Below are 18213 nucleotides of genomic sequence, written 5' to 3'. Positions count from 1 at the left end.
CATAACAAGGAGTTGGAGAAACAAATTAGTGGAAGTGGTGTAATTGTAGATTTTGCTCAAAAACTTGAAAGTCTACCTGATAAAGCTAGATTGTTGGTTGGAGATATGCTTTCCTCTATCGCTCAAGCGGGTGTTAAACTAACTAAACGGGGTAATGGATTGTATCTTTCTCATAAATAAATGGATAAATGGTTTAAACAATTTGGAAAGAATACAACGTCAAATATAGAACTAGCTAAGTATTGTAAAACACTAAAAATTGATAATGTGGTTATTTGTATGAGAGATGAATTAACACATATAAATAAGAATACAAAGAATATTATTATGAATTTAGACACACAGAATGGTTCTCATTGGGTTTGTATTCATAATAGTCAGGATAAATATTATTTTGATAGTTATGGTATGCCACCACCTGTTGAAGTAATACAATTCTTACAGAATGGTGTTTATCAAACATTCCAAGTTCAAGAAATTAATTCTAAATGTTGTGGCCAATTATGTTTATATGTATTATTTCAACTCAACAATAATGAAAATTTTTATGATATCATTTTTTATCTAATATAAATGACCTATGTTGGAAAAGATGGTTCTATCTTTGGAAAATCCTCTCAGGATATTGATTTATCAAATTATTATACAAAGGCACAGGCTGAACGACAAAAATATAGTGTAAGTAAAAATATTAATATGAAGAATACTTATAAATTAATCAATTATCCAAACCCTACAGATGCGAATGACTTGATTAGATTCAGTGATTTATCACAATATATATCTTTAAAGAAAACAGCACGTTTTGTGAAACAAGTAAAATTTACAACCACAACACCTGGTTATACTGACCATACACCTTTCCTCATTGAATTTAACTACCTGCTTACAATTAAATTTTATAAAGAAGGACATTTAGTTAATATGCGAATTAATAAATGGGGGTATGATATGCCTGATTTAGGGTATAATTGGTCTTTTTCAATAAACATAGAAGACCTACATGATTTAAATCAGTCTCGTAAAGAAGAATATTATCCACTTGGTGAAGATAAGGATTTATGTGGAAGTACAATTAGTAAACAACAAATACGTGATTTTAAGAAAATAAAAATATATGATAGTATAGCGATGGTTCGCATGACAAAGAAGGAAGGTAATGAGATAAGGATAGAAAGCCGAGGAATACAAACCGATTTGGTAGTGGGAAGATGGGGTGGTATTACCTGTCATAATATTAATCTCACATATATTTCTGATACATAAATGGCAGGAAGAAGACTACAAGAGAATTATAATTTTTGTATTCAAGGATACCTACAAGAAAAGGGTGCTCGGTATTACATACCTTATGATTTGGAGCATATACATGGGAATTTTGTCATAAAAAACTGGCCTTATACTGATATTGTTAAACCCACAAATAGAGACTTGTTTAAAATATTAAATAAAAATGAACTTCTCAAAGTTATGAAATATAAAACTCTTTTAGAAATCGTCAACAAATCTTATTGGTATCCTATTATGAGAAAAATAATTATAGATACAAGAATATCTCAAAATCCAGATGAGTATATGTATAATATTCTTTGGGGTTTAAACTCAAGGGTAGCAAGGGATGAGGAAGGAGTTGAAGAAGAGAAGGAGAAAAGAGAGAAAAGAGAGAAGGAGGAGAGGGAACAAAGAGAGAGGGGGGAGAGGGAGATGGAAATCAGAGCGATTCAAAAAAGAGTGGATGTATTACAGCAAGAAGATAAATCTCAACTCACCGAAGAGGAAAATAAAGAAAGAATGAATGCTGTGAAAATATTGATATCAAAAATTGCTAAGATAAATGAGGAAGGAGTTAAAGAAGAGAAGGAGGAAAGAGAGAAAAAGGAGAAGGAGGAAAGGGAGAAAAAGGAGGAGGAGAGGGAGGAAAGGGAGAAAAGAGAGAAAAAGGAGAAGGAGGAAAGGGAGAAAAAGGAGGAGGAGAGGGAGGAAAGGGAGAAAAGAGAGGAGGAAAGGGAGAAAAGAGAGAAGGAGGAGAGGGAGCAAAGAGAGAGGGAGGAAAAATATAAAAAGATGGAAATCAGTGAGATTAATAAAAGATTGAAGGTATTACAGCAAATAAATCAAACTCAACGCACTGAGGAGGAAAATAAAGAAATGAGAAGTCTAATGAAAATATTATTTTCAAGAATAACGACGTCAATGTCTTCAGTTTCAGGGAGGAGATTTAAATGAGAAAGTGGGGATAAAGAAGAAGAAGAAGGAAAAGATTATGTGGTTGATGATGTCGGTGTAATTGACTTTAGTTAGTTTTATTTGTAAATAAATGGAGGAGAGAGTGAAGGCATTCCTTAGGATTCTTTATGTTTTAAAAATCAAGATTGAAATGTATATGTTGAAAACCAAAAAGGTTTTGATACTCTGTCGGAATTTTTCTGATAAATAAATATGAGTTATTGTCTCAAATGTAAAAAGAAAACTAAATCTAAAAATATCTCTTATGTTAAAGCTAAAAATAATAGAGTTTGTCAAAAAGGAATATGTCAAGTGTGTGGCTCTAAAAAGTGCCAATTCATCTCTCCTAAAAGAGGAGGAGACATACAAAAGTTTCTGTCAGGAAGTAAATTTACAACAACTGGAATTCCAGGGGAATTACACCTTCCAGGGTATTCTTTCTGTGGTCCAGGAACAAACTTGGATAAAAGATTAGATGAGGCTAACAATCCTAAACCTTGGTCTAAACCTACAAATAGGGTTGATGAAGTGTGTATGAAGCATGATATTGCTTATGGGGATACCACTACGTTGACTGAAAAACATAAAGCCGACAGCGAAATGTTGTATAATTTGTCTTTGATACAAAATCCAACGTTGAGAGAGAAAGTTGATAGGTTTATTGTGAGAAATTTGATAAATGCTAAATTGAAACTTGGTCTTGGTTATTCCTCAAAAAACTATTAGGCTCTAATGATGTCATCAAGACTGAGGAGCTTTTGGCTGAAGAATTACACAAACCTATAATCACAAAGTTTAAAAGAAGGAAGGTTTATTCTAAATACACCGACCACATATGGTCCGCTGATTTAATTGAATTGAATAATGACAGGGGATACAGGTATGCTTTAACCGTTATTGATTTGAGGAGTAGATTTGCCTGGGTTGTCCCTTTAAAAAATAAAAGGGGTGATACTTTAATGTTAGCCTTTAAGCGAATATTTGATCGGGATAAAAGGAAACCAAAGAAGTTATGGACTGATGAGGGAACAGAGTTCTATAACAAAATATTCATGAAATTTCTTAAGGGGAAGGGTATTAAATTATACAGCACCTTTAATGAAGGAAAGGCAGTTGTTACTGAGCGTTTTAATCGTACTTTAAAAGAGAAATTATATAAAAAATTCACACAACTCAGTTCTCAAAAATGGGTGTATTTAATTCAGGATATTGTAGATAATTACAATAATACAGTTCATTCATCAACAAAATCAAAACCATCAGAAACATTTACAAAATTAGAATATGAAAAGGAGATTAATTTGAGAAAGCCCAAGTTTAAAGTTGGTGATATTGTAAGAATATACAAATGGAAAAGCCATTTTGAGAAAGGTTATACAAAGAGATGGACTAATGAATTATTTAAAATCGTTGATGTAATGGATACAGTCCCTTGGACCTACAAATTATATGATTTAAATGGAGAAGAAATCTTGGGTTCATTTTACTCACAAGAATTACAAAAAACACAAGTAAGCAGATAATACCCTTGAAAATAATAAATAAATAAATAAAATGTAATGGGGATACGTTTTTAAATCTGTGAACCCCAAACACAGAATCCCACAACTTTTTAGTTGGGGCTTAACTTTTGTGTGTGTATAATGGGGATACGTTTTTAAATCTGTGAACCCCAAACACAGAATCCCACAACTTTTCAGTTGGGGCTTGACTTTTGTGTGTGTATAATGGGGATACGTTTTTAAATCTGTGAACCCCAAACACAGAATCCCACAACTTTTCAGTTGGGGCTTAACTTTTGAGTGTGTATAATGGGGATACGTTTTTAAATCTGTGAACCCCAAACACAGAATCCCACAACTTTTCAGTTGGGGCTTAACTTTTGTGTGTGTATAATGGGGATACGTTTTTAAATCTGTGAACCCCAAACACAGAATCCCTCAACTTTCCAGTTGGGGCTTAACTTTTGTGTATGTGTGAGTGAGTCATAATAATATACAAACCCTAACCCAACCCCATCCCTAACCCAAACCCATCCCTAACCCAAACCCATCCCTAACCCAAACCCATCCCTAACCCAACCCCATCCCTAACCCAACCCATTCCTAACCCAACCCCATCCCTAACCCAACCCAATCCCTAACCCAACCCCATCCCTAACCCAACCCCATCCCTAACCCAACCCCATCCCTAACCCAACCCCATCCCTAACCCTCACATTCAAAATCCCAACCCTAACCCAACCCCATCCCTAACCCAACCCCATCCCTAACCCAACCCCATCCCTAACCCAACCCCATCCCTAACCCAACCCCATCCCTAACCCTCACATTCAAAATCCCAACCCTAACCCAACCCCATCCCTAACCCAACCCCAACCCATCCCTAACCCTCACATTCAAAATCCCAACCCTAACCCAATCCCATCCCTAACCCAACCCCAACCCTCACATTCAAAATCCCAACCCGAACCCAACCCCATCCCTAACCCAACCCCAACCCTAACCCTCACATTCAAAATCCCAACCCTAACCCAACCCCATCCCTAACCCAACCCCATCCCTAACCCTCACATTCAAAATCCCACCCAAACCCTAACATAATCTTTTTTTTCTTCTTTTTTAAAAATATGTATTTCATTTTTTTTTTTTTCCTCTTCTTCCAATTCTGTCTTTCAAGGCTTTCAAGTTTGAAGAAGTAGAAATGGGAAGAAAGAATTTTCCAGCATTTTCTTCCTCGAACTTTCTTGATATTGCTTAAATCAAGCGTCATTAAACAAAGAACATTGTTCATTGCTTTAGAATCCAAAGAGTCTCCAAGATGGACCCCACAGGTAGAGTCTCCAAAATAAAACCAACTTTCCAAGTTCCCAAGGTATAACCACATTCCTGTTGAGCCTCCAAGATAGGTATCACATTCCGAGTCATCAAAACAAAACCCCCATTCCGAGTCTCCAAAAATATAACCATCTTTCCAAGTCCCCAAGGTAGAACCACAATTTTCAGAAATATTTGGGGTTTCCGTGATAAGTCTCACATAGTATAACTGCGGACCATCAGGGAAAACTTCCCTTTCCCAATTTTTTAGGGTTTCTATGATGTGTCTCACATAGTATAACTGCGGACCATCAGGGAGAACTCTCCTTGCCCAATTTTTTAGGGTTTCTATGATGTGTCTCACGTAGTATAACTGCGGACCATCAGGGAGAATTCCCGTTTCCCAATTTTTTAGGGTTTCTATGATGTGTCTCACATAGTATAACTGCGGACCATCAGGGAGAACTCTCCTTGCCCAATTTTTTAGGGTTTCTATGATGTGTCTCACATAGTATAACTGCGGACCATCAGGGAGAACTCCCCTTTCCCAATTTTCAGAAATTTGTGGGTCTCCAATGTATGACTTGTATTCTGGCTCATCAAGGTAGAACTTGTTCAGTGGGTTTTGTTTTGATAACTCACAACAAGTATCATCATGGTAAAACTCTTTTTCAGGATTTTGTGGATCTCCAAGGTATAACTCTTTGGCTGGGTCATCAAGGTAGAACTCGTTCTGGGGGTCTTGGTTGTTCAAAATGTCTTCAAACAAAAAAATAACTTCATCCCAAGTTGTGTTAAAAGCAGAATTTTCATTTCGTATCTCAGATACAATTTCCTGTGAAAGAAAATAACAATGTATTAATTTAATACAATATTTTTATTTGTATAAATCAAGCTCTATGAATATTAAAATAAACTTTGTTAACTCTTACATGAGTCTCATCTAAAAAATAAAAATAAAAATAAAAATTAAATAAATAAATAAATAAATAAACAAACTTACCTCCATTGATAAGAGGTTCGAGTCCAGTTCATCAATCTGAAGGTTGAGTTCTACACAGGTAGGTACTCCAAGGAATAGCAAAGTTATCCCATTCCATTTCGGCATAGGAGTCCATTCTCAAGTGAAGCAGAAAGCGTGTTTGAAAAAGCCTGTGTGGTCGGTGCCTTTTATAAGAAGGGCTGGGTGTGTGTCATTTCCTGTGGAAATTCCCTGGGCGTGTCTTAACTGGAAATGATGTGATGGAAATTCCCTGAAAATGATGTAATGTATTACCTGGAAATGATACAATGCTGAAGAGTTTATAAAGTGGGTGGGACTTAGCAAAAGTGGGCGGAGCTTAGCAAAAGTGGGCGGGGCATAGCAAAAAGTGGGCGTGGCCTAACAAAAAGTGGGCGGGGCTTAGTAAAAGGTGGGCGTGGCTTACCAAAAAGTGGGCGGGGTTTACCAAAAAGTGGACGGAGCTTAACAAAAGGTGGGCAGAGCCTACCAAAAAGTGTGTGGCACTGGAGGCGCTCAAACAAGAACATTGAGGGAGGTTTACCATTTTATCTTAGCTCAGTTAAAATATCTTAATAAAGAACCAAACTCAAACATATTTTTTGTTAATGTATTAGACGGTGAGGAGAGTTGTAGGAGAATTAAATTATTTCCCACACATAAACAAATATTTGTCGGATCGATGTTTGAGTGGGTTATATTCACCAGATGATATTAAGAGTAAAAGGTTAAAAGGTCCATAAGGTCAGAAGGATCACAGGTGTTTAAGTGGTCTAATGAATAAGGATAACATGTCAAAAGGTTAGAAGGTTCGTAAAGAACAGGGTGAGAGAAATATAGGTGTTTAGGGGCAATGAGGGAGGGAAAGAATTAATATGGAAGTGAATGGGTCAAAGATTAATCTGCCAGATGATATGTAGAAGAAGGATGATAGGTCTATAAGAGAAAACAAATATTTGTAGTGTTTGAGTGGTCTAATGAACAACATTAAGGATAGGTACTACAGACAAAAGGTTTATAAAGATGAGGGTGGGAGAAATAGAGGTGTTTATGATTTTTGAAAAAGACAAGGGGGTAAATGACATTAGATAGGGATTTCCCATGTTAAACGGAGGTGTCCCAGAAGCAACATTATTACACTACTTATATCTGCATTTAATAGGAAAAACTCTGTCTCCATTTAATATGAAAAACTATATCTGCATTTAATATGAAAAACTCTATCTACATTTAATATGAAAAACTCTATCTACATTTAATATGAAAAACTATATCTGCATTTAATATGAAAAACTCTGTCTCCATTTAATATGAAAAACTCTATCTACATTTAATATGAAAAACTCTGTCTGCATCTCATATGAAAAACTCCATCGGCATTTAATATAAAAAACTCTATCTACATTTAATATGAAAAATTGTCTACATTTAATATGAAAAACTCTATCTACATTTAATATGGAACTCCAGGTCTTTAAAACAGCTGTTCACCACCATCTCTTATCTTCCCCCATCCAAAACCTTGATCTTTTCTACCCCCGCTAATTCACCCCAGATCCACCTTGTTTGAAATTCCAACTTCTTTCCTGGAAGTCCTGGCAGTGTCCATATGTTTTATACCTCTCCCACCGCCCCCTTCCCATGCCCCCCCCCCCAAAGCCCTCGCCCTCTCTCAGATCTCTCGATGTCTCCATGTCTCTCGGTCCCTGCTCTCAAATGTTGTGTTTGTGTCCTTGAAGGGAGTGAGGGAGTTTGAAGGGAGTGAGGGAGTGTCCTTCCCCCTCTCTCCCCATCTTGTCTACCGCTCCCGATGTTATATGTTTTATGTGTCGGTTTGTCTTTCTGTGTGATTAATGTTCGCTCTTTCACGAGCCTTGATCTTGTATACAAAAAAAAAAAAAAAAAAAAAAAAAAATATGAAAAACTCTGTCGACATTTAATGTGAAAAACTATATCTACATTTAATATGAAAAACACTATCTACATTTAATATGAAAAACTGTGTCTTCATTTAATATGAAAAACTATATCTGCATTTAATATGAAAAACTCTATCTACATTTAATATGAAAAACTCTGTCTACATTTAATATGAAAAACTATATCTGCATTTAATATGAAAAACTCTGTCTACATTTAATATGAAAAACTGTCTACATTTAATATGAAAAACTATATATGCATTTAATATGAAAAACTCTGTCTACATTTAATATGAAAAACTCGATCTACATTTAATCTAAAAACTGTCTACATTTAATATTAAACACTTTATCTACATTTAATTTGAAAAACTCTGTCTGCATCTAATATGAAAAACTCCATCTGCATCTAATGTGAAAAACTCTGTCTGCATCTCATATGAAAAACTCCATCGGCATTTAATATGAAATACTCTGTCTACATTTAATATGAAAAACTCTGTCTACATTTAATATGAAAAACTCTATCTGCATTTAATATGAAAAATTCTGTCTACATTTAATATGAAAAACTCTGTCTGCATCTAATATGAAAAACTCCATCTGCATTTAATATGAAAAACTCTGTCTGCATCTCATATGAAAAACTCCATCGGCATTTAATAAGAAAAATTCTGTCTACATTTAATATGAAAAACTCTGTCTGCATTTAATATGAAATACTCTATCTGCATGTAATATAAAAACTGTTTACATTAAATATGAGAAACTCTATCTGCATTTAATATGAAAAACTACATCTACATTTCATGTGAAAAACGATATCTGCATTTCATGTAAAATACTCTATCTACATTTAATATGCAAAACTATATCTGCAGTTTATGTGAAATGCTCTATCTGCATTTAATGTGAAAAACTCTATCTACATTTAATATTAAAAACTCTATCTGCATTTAATGTGAAATACTCTATCTACATGTAAAATAAAAACTGTTTACATTAAATATGAGAAACTCTATCTACATTTCATATGAAAAACTCTGTCTACATTTAATATGAAAAACTCTGTCTACATTTAATATGAAATACTCTGTCTACATTTAATATGAAAAACTATATCTGCATTTAATATGAAAAACTATATCTACATTTAATATGAAAATCTCATGAAAACTCTGTTTACATTTAAGATGAAATACTCTATCTGCATTTAATATGAAAAACTCTTTCTACATTTAATATATGATAGATGTTTTAAATGCAGGATATGTATGTTTTATATGCAAGTAATGTATTATATTTCATGTTTTTTCCTGGTTTTAATACTCTGATGAAATAATGCACTCAAGTTTCACGCAAAGCTCGATTATACTTCTCTATCCCGTAGCAATATGGTGGTAATGTATGGTTTTATATGTATGTAATATATTGTTTTACAGTATATACAGGTAACCCTTCAACAAAAGATGAGCCATGGGAAAGGGGCAGGGAGGGGGAGGAGTGGAGAGGGACTTATAGATTATACATAAAATTGTATTTTTATACAATATGTCATGTATTTCTACATTTTCCCATCCTCCTGCAAACAAGGTTTTCAAGCAAATGTTTATAATTTAATTTCTTCCCGAAACATTTGTCACATTGTACTCCACTTTATACTTAAAGACCTCAATGACAAAAATATTGTTGAGTCCAATATAAAAAGCAATTGCTCCATCGTGAATTTTAAGTTAACAACAATATCTAAATTACAGATTGTCAATACCTCTTTTAGTTTACCTGTCTCATTGGAGAATTGTCCTTGCGGGCAAGCAATGCAATCGTGACAACATAGTGATTCTCCTTTCCGGGCAGCTTTGCGTGTTCCAGGTTCGCAGGGGTAGCTGCACAAAGAGCTTGGAACCTTAAACACAGAATTCATCACAAAGTTTTAAAAGTAATTTATTTGGACTTCTAAACACTGAATTACATTTTATTTTAACATGCTAGAAAAGCACTATGATTTATCAGATGTAAACAAAAGTTTCCTTTAAGATAAAGAAGCTTAAACTTGCCTTTTTAGAACCATCATTCCAAACTATATCATTTGAAAGAAAATTAAGTTGCTGCTCTTGTGGATACGTTGAATCAAAAATACCAACACCTATGAAATCTAAGGCACTTTCATTGTTTTTCTGCCAGTTCACAATCTCATATACTGCAGGAGGATCTCCATTTTTATCGAAAAACAGGGTTTCTGCCTTGTTAATGCTGAATGTGACCTTCTTCAAATAGTATAAGAGCTGAAATATTTATGTGGAGAATTAATTAAATGTAATAAATCAATCAACAGGAATAAATAGAAATTATACTTAGAGACAGGAAAGCGTTATTATGTGCACTTATCAATTTTCACAAAAATCATTAAAACTCTAGATTTAATCATCATTATACCCAACATAACATTGATACTTAAGTAATATATATATATATATATATATATATATATATATATATATATATATATATATATATATATATATATATTCAGTGCATTCACAAAGTATTCAGACCCCTTCACCTTTTTCACATTTTGTTATGTTGCAGCCTTATGCTGAAATCGTTTAAATTCATTTTTTCCCTCATCAATCTACACTCAATACCCCATAATGACAAAGAGAAAACAGGATTTTAGAAAGTTTTGCAAATTTATTAAAAAGCAAAAACTGAAATATCACTTTGATATAAGTATTCATACCCTTTGCTATGACGCTTGAAATTTAGCTCAGGTGCCTGCCATTTCTCTTGATCGTCTTTGAGATGTTTCGACACCATGACTGGAGACCACCTGTGGTAAATTCAATTGATTGGACATGATTTGGAAAGGCACACACTTGTCTATATGAGGTCTCACAGCTGACAATGCATATTCGAGCAAAAACCAAGCCATGAGGTCGAAGGAACTGCCTGCAAAGCTCAGAGACAGGATTGTGTCGAGGCACAGATCTGGGGAAGCCTACAAAAAAATTTCTGCTGCATTGATGGTTCCCAAGAGCACAGTGGCCTCCATAATTCTTAAATGGAAGAGGTTTGGAACAACGAGGATTCTTCCTAGAGCTGGCCGCCCGGCCAAACTGAGCAATCAGGGGAGAAGGGCCTTGGTAAGAGAGGTGACCAAGAACCCGATGGTCACTGGCTAAGCGCCAGAGATCCTGTGTGGAGATGGGTGAAATTTCCAGAAGGACAACCATCACCGCAACACTCCATTGATCTGGGCTTTATGGCAGAGTGGCGAGACGGAAGCCTCTCCTCAGTGAAAGACACATGAAAGCCCGTTTGGAGTTTGCAAAAAAGCACCTAAAGGACTCTCAGACTGTGAGAAACAAGATTCTGTGGTCTGATGAAACCTAGATTGAACTGTTTGGCTTCCGTCTGGCTGTTATGTAGCTGGTGGAATATCCTGCGAAGCCATTCACAGTGCGAATGGTGGGTATCCTGCTAAGCAATGTTTCCCATCTGTTGGTTTATCCCACGAAGCATCCCGTGAAGCGAAGCAAGTGTTTACCATGTGTACGGCAGGATATCACAGTGTGAATGGAGGGACATCCCACCAAGCAAAGTTTACTGTCTGTTGGGATATCCTGTGAACCATCTCGCAAAGCAATGTTTATTGTGTGAATAGCGGGATATCACGTGAAGCAATGTTTACTGTGTGAACGGTGGGATTTCACGTGAAGCAATGTTTACCATGTGAATGGCAGGATATCCCACGAATCAATGTTTACCATCTTTTGGGATATCCCACTGTGGAAGTTTACGTCCCGGTATGCAAGAATTAGTTGGGGGACGTGAAATATCCCACTGTGTCCTTCATAAAGAGTATGCTAGTCATCGCCGGCACTATGGCCAAATTCACATTCCTGCCCAGATTACTTCTCAGAAGGCAATAGCAAACCATCCTGTGCAATCTTTCATGGGACTGTGTTGGTAGCATCGTTGCTCTGTAATATAGTATGATACGTCAGAATAAAATATATGGGGAATGAGTTTTACTTAAAAATTTGTGCATTAAGGCATTTAATAATACTAGGGCATGCCCGTACTATATATATATCTAAAATTATATCCCCCCCCTCTATTTACATGAAATGGTTTGGTCCATTCGCAAAGCCAAAGCGAACGGCTTGCGAGTACGGTGACAATCCCCCCCCTCTATTTACATGAAATGGTTTGGTCCATTCGCAAAGCCAAAGCGAACGGCTTGCGAGTACGGGTAAATAAATCGCCATAGCTCGGTAACTACTTCTCCGATTAATATGAAACCTTGAAAAGGCACATCCTCAGGTCCCCAGCAATATACCTGGCAAGTTTCAAGTATATCGGACCCGTGGTTGTCGAGAAACAGCGGTCACAGACAAACGACACACACACATACACACACACATACACACACACATACACACACACATACACACAGAGATTACTGGAATTATAGATAGATAAATGAAACCTACGTGACATCATATATTGCATGCTAAAAATCTATATAGCGGACTGATTTAAAAGAATGTTATCAAAAACATAGTTCCAATTTATTGTGTTACATTTGCCCTTTTAAACATACACACACACACACACACACACACACACACACACACACACACACACACACACACACACACACACACACACACACACACACACACACAATCACACACACACACACACACACACACACACACACACACATATATATATATATACAGTGGGACCTCTAAATCCGAATTTAATTCGTTCCAGCGGAAGTTCGGATTGGGAAAAGTTCGGAATTAGAAACTATTTTCCTCATTAGAAATAATGGAAAGTGAATTAATCCGTTCCTGGACCCCAAAAATCCATTATCAAGACACTGTTAACTGCAAATACACATGATTCAAGGTAAAATAAGATGAGTAAATGCCCTAAATATCAAATAATAATAATAATAATAACAAGAAATAAATGTACTAACATGAAAATAACTGCATTTACCTTAGTGGAGAGTTCTGATGGTGCATGTGGAAGCTGGAGAGGAGGAAGGAGGGAGAGGGTTTTATTGCTTGGAAGGTGAGGCACCTTCCAAGCTAACATCAGATGACTGTGCTTCTGGTGTTTGTTAACTCCTTGTGGCACATCTCTTTGTCTTGTAAAAGGGTTGGGGCTCACTAGGCTTGCTTTCTTTAGAGAACCACCTCTCCAAAGTTGCCTGGTGTTGGCGACTTTTCTTAATTTTTCTGAAGTGGTCAATCACATTGTCACCGAACAAGTTAATGCTCCTGTTAACCACTGCTTTATTAGGGTGCCACCTTTCAACAATGGCCTGTGTTTTAGACCAATGGAAGCACAGTTCTTTAATTTCAGCACTGGAAATGTTACCACGAGCTCCCTCTTCCTCCTCTGAATAAATTTCCACTGCCACTTCTTCTTGCTGCATCTTGTGGAGGTGCTGAAGTTCTTCTGTGGTGAGTTCCTTGTTGTGATCCTCCACTAACTCCTCCACATCCGCTTCACTCACCTCCAAGCCCATGGACTGACCCAATGCTACAATAGCAGGCACAATAGGTTCTTCAAAGCCTTCAAAATCTCGACACTCGCGGCGGGAAATATGAACGACGCTAACGCTATGTTGGCGGTTCGGTTATAGAAATACATTCGGAATTAGGGACAAAATTTTCTCGAATTTACGGTTCGGAATTAGAGTAGTTCGAGATGAGGGGCGTTCGGAATTAGGGGTCACTACTGTATATATATACAGACTTGGCATTTAATATGGAATATTATTTTTGTCGGGGTGAACTTACTTTTCAAGATGACTTGGAACCAAAAGTTCATCGGAATTATGTTGAAATTATTCTCGATTTTGTTAATGTGACCTTTAAAAGAAACAAAAACCACATTTGACATTTCGAAGCAAATAAATTGATCCTTGAAAGTGATGTAAACTGATATCGAACTCAATTCACGGACAGTACTGTGTTAAACTTCTGTACGTTTTCCAGAAGTATCTCTTTATTTTGCACATTAGCCAAAAAATTTTCAACAAAAACAAAAGCTAAATTATGACTGGGATTACGGACAGTAAAATTACAGTTTAGTACTTCGTGTAACCCCACCGAGCATGCAGGAGAGCACGTACACGTCAAGGCATGCTGTTCACGAGATTTGCCAAGGTTTGGACAGAAATCGCTTGCCATGCAGTGACAATAGTCTGCTGCAATTCACGCACAGAGGTCGGCTGCTGGTCCAAGTTGTCGATTTGACGCGTTAATTCTGCCCACAAGTTCTCTATCGGATTCATATCCGGGGACATGGCAGGCCACTCCATATGCTCTACACCACGGTCAGCAAGAAAGTGTTGGATCATGCGAGCACGATGAGGCCGTGCATTGTCATCTTGGAAGACAAAGTTTCCTCGAAAGGCTGCATGAGCAAATGGAAGCAATATTTCTTCCAGAATGACCCTGTACTTGAACTGGTTCAGGTTTCCATTCAGAACAACCAGGTCAGTTTTGTCCCCTGCATGAAAAGCAGCCCAAACAGTCACCCCACCACCTCCAGCTTGGACTCTTGGCACTATACAATCTTCGTTGTGGGCTTCATGCACTTGTCTGCGTACTCGGACGCGGCCATCTTGACGATAGACCAGAAATCTAGACTCGTCACTGAAGGTCACGTGATTCCAGTGTCCTGGCTGCCATTGATGGTGCTCTCTGGCCCACTGCAATCGGCGCTGGCTGTGTTGTCTGGTCAGGCGTGGCTTTCTCAGGGGACGCCTGGCACGATAGCCTGCTTGAACCAGTCGTTGGTTGACTAGCCTTCTGGATACAGGCACATTTGTCAGTTGCTGCCACTCAGCCCTAAGCCGATTAGCTGACTTGGTACGGCCATTGCAGACTAACCGGTGCAGCTGGTGATCATCTCTCCTTGTGGTTCTGTGTGGACGTCCTGGCCTCGGTATTGGAGTAGGGACACCCCTATGAGCATTTCGTTTCAGGATCTTTGACACCTGACCTTGAGTGATGCCATACTGCCGAGCAATAGCATGCTGTTTCATGCCAGAATTTCGTAAAGCCACCATTCCATGACAAACAGCATTGTCAAGTTGACGGACCATCTCCAGAGGAAGCGGCAATAACTTTTGTAGACGTGCAGCAGTTGTTTTCCACTAGTACAGAACGCAGCAACCCTTATATACCCGATTGTAAAGCCAATCGTCAAATGTGCCTGTCCTTACATTTTGTCACGCCACCTGTGATATAATCCTGTTATTGACTTCTTGCTGCGAAAGACAAAATCAGTGACATGGTTCTTTCAACAAAGGCATCACTGAAGGGTAAAATAAACTCACCAGATTGATATACTGAGTTCAGAAAGTAAGCCCAAGTCAAGAAAAAAAAAACATTCCATATTAAATGCCAAGTCTGTATATATATATACTGTATATATATATATATATATATATATATATATATATATATATATATATATATATATATATATATATATATATATATATATATATACAGTATATATATATATATATATATATATATATATATATATATATATATATATATATATATATACACATATATATATATTAATAATAGTGTTTTGTTATGAAATGTACAATAAGTTCAAATTGTAAGGTGAAAGATGTTTTAAAGGTTGTCGACGCCGAAATGTCTCGTGCCGGAGGGATGGAACGAATTCACTTCAAACTTCTTTACAACTTGCATTGTTTCGTCTTCAGCCACATCCACATGAGGACAATGTATGAATACCTTATCTCCCTCCATCCTTGACTCGCCCAGCAGGCTATGGGTCGGTTTATTGTGTAATCTCTCACTTGCCCAGGCAGCTACACGAATTATTTTGTTTAAACCTGCCCGGCACGATTGTTATCTGGGGTTTATGATTCCACCAGCATGTTTGACTATGGTGTGCTCATTATTGACCCTCACATCCATTCCCTCTCACCTCGGATCCACCAGTGAATATAAAACACTCACGAAAGGATTTATCAGAAGCTGATTCATGGTGTCTGTACAGCGCGTTTCATTTCTCCGTGATCACGTAATAAAAATGCTGCTTTGTACATTTTCTTAGTTGAAGGAAGCTTCGAGTTTTTCTTCGACAATGCGAAGCATTCCGCAAAGCAATATTTAACGTTTGGGATATCACATGAAGATGTATACATATGTATATGTATGTGATATATATATATATATATATCTATATATATATTGTAACGATTTTGAGAAGTGTGTAACGAATTTGAGAAGTGTAGCGGTTTTTGAGAAGTGTAACAATTTTGGAGGAAGTGTAATGAATGTGAAAACTTTACAATGGAAACGTTACAATGTGAACGTTACAAACGTACGGTACCACCCTGTAATGTAAATAATGGTCGCAGTCAGCGTCCTAGTTAATTGCATGAAATATACACGCAGGTCACGATATATCTTTTAAATAGTGTATTTCCTTATTCCATGTAGGCTAAGTATGTGTTTTCCCACTAGATTGACTTTGCATTGTATCAAACAAAATAAGCGTAGGCCCTTCCAATTTCCCCAAAACCTCCCTTCCAATTGCCTTCCGCATTTTGGCTGGTTTTCTTCAAACCACCATTGGCCACGAGGTAAGGTTGGGGAAGAAAGGCGTGTCTCCACCTCGTCATAAGAAGCAAGGAGTGAACCAGCCCTAACAGCCAATCAACACCGCGGTGAGTGACCCGGTAGGCTTGCCCTCGGAGTCGGCGGCTTGATTTCGCTCGAGGTGATAAAAGCGACTGCAAGGGGCTGCTTTACCAGATGAGAGATGACTGGAGATGAGCTGGAGATGACCCTGGGAGAGGAGCAACGAGGCCGCACCAAAGAGAGGCGGTGAGATGCGAAACGCTCCAAGCCAAAGAGGAGAGGTACTCGGCAAGGAGACCAGCTTTGGAGAGACGCGCTGAAAGGAGGGAGACGGCCCCGCCCCAAGAAGGGGAGCAGGTGTGCCGAACCAGCGCGGGACGTCTACCGCGGTGGATACCCGACGGAGGGTTTCCCGCCAAAACCGCGAGGGATTGCGAACTGCGCGCTCCCGACCAAGCGATCCATCTCAAGCCTTACCTGCCTGCAATTATCCCCTGTGTAAGTGTGAACGTCCTGTCCTGTTCGTTTGTCTTGGGGCTAAGTAAAAATGAATAGTGTAAGTTAACCATTCGCTGTGTTACTGCTTCTTCCATCCATCGCTGTGTGTGTATAATAAATCTGTTCTTCCTCCGTATTCTTCTTCTTCTTTTTCCTTCTCTTTCGGTCGCTTTAGAGATTTCCCGATTGAATATCTGTGGGGCGATCTGGTCAACGTCGGGTGGAATCGGGTTTTAATCGGGGAGTAACTGTTCGGACGCGGTTAAATACACCACCGCTCGGTCAATATAACATCTAAAAGCCGCGTCTGTAACAATATATATATATATATATATATATATATATACAACACAACATGCATTTTAAGGCCATGTTCCCTGCGAGAGCGGGGGTTAGCCTTGCGGTCCCCATGACAATCTTCTCCATTTTGCCCTATTTTCTGCATCTCTCCTTGTTAACCCCCTTGCCCGCATTTGTTCTTCCACCATCTTTAGCCAAGTCTTTCTCGGTCTTCCCCGTCCTCTACTTCCTTCTACATTAACTTCCATCACTCTTCTCAACCAGTCACTTTCATCCTTCCTCAATACATGACCAAACCATCTCAACCTGTTCCTCTTCACAGCATCAATCACAGGCAATATTCCCATCATCTTTCGCAATTCATCATTTGTCTTCCTCTCTCTCAACGATACTCCACACATCCATCGAACCATTCGCATTTCCACCCTTTCCAGCCTTCGTTGCTGCTCTACGTTCATTACCCATGTCTCGCTCCCATAAATCTTAACATTTCTCACACATGCAGCATACACCTTTCCCTTCAGCTTCAGCGACACTCTCCTCCTCATCAGCACGCCACTCAGTTCCCGAAACTTCTTCCATGCACATCTCACTCAAGCAACCGTTGCCGAGTCTGATCCACCTTCTCCATTCAGCATGTCTCCGAGGTAGCAAAATGTTTTCACACCTTCCAGCTTCACGCCGTCTCCAAGATCCAACTCAACATTTCCTCCATCTGCAGCTCCCTCTGTGCACACCTTACATTTGAATGTAGCTGCCACACTGGTTAATGACCCTCTCAGACCACTACA

At 38.0% G+C, this 18213-nt stretch overlaps 1 protein-coding gene across 1 annotated transcript in view; it reads right to left on the bottom strand.

Moving 5' to 3' along the window:
• LOC137423892 (extracellular calcium-sensing receptor-like) overlaps positions 1–18213 on the bottom strand; it is an 82281-nt gene that overhangs the window by 25518 nt on the left and 38550 nt on the right. The window contains exon 6 of the mRNA XM_078773671.1: positions 9747–9870. Coding sequence (XP_078629797.1) covers positions 9752–9870 — 119 coding nt within the window. The 3' untranslated portion in view covers positions 9747–9751. The remainder of the gene's footprint in view (positions 1–9746; positions 9871–18213) is intronic.

Source organism: Myxine glutinosa, chromosome 3 (genome assembly GCF_964187855.1).
Source record: "Myxine glutinosa chromosome 3, kmMyxGlut1.1, whole genome shotgun sequence".
Taxonomy (NCBI): Eukaryota; Metazoa; Chordata; class Myxini; order Myxiniformes; family Myxinidae; genus Myxine; species Myxine glutinosa.
Note: the sequence above shows the minus strand (reverse complement) of the source record. Positions and strands in the feature narration are given on the sequence as shown.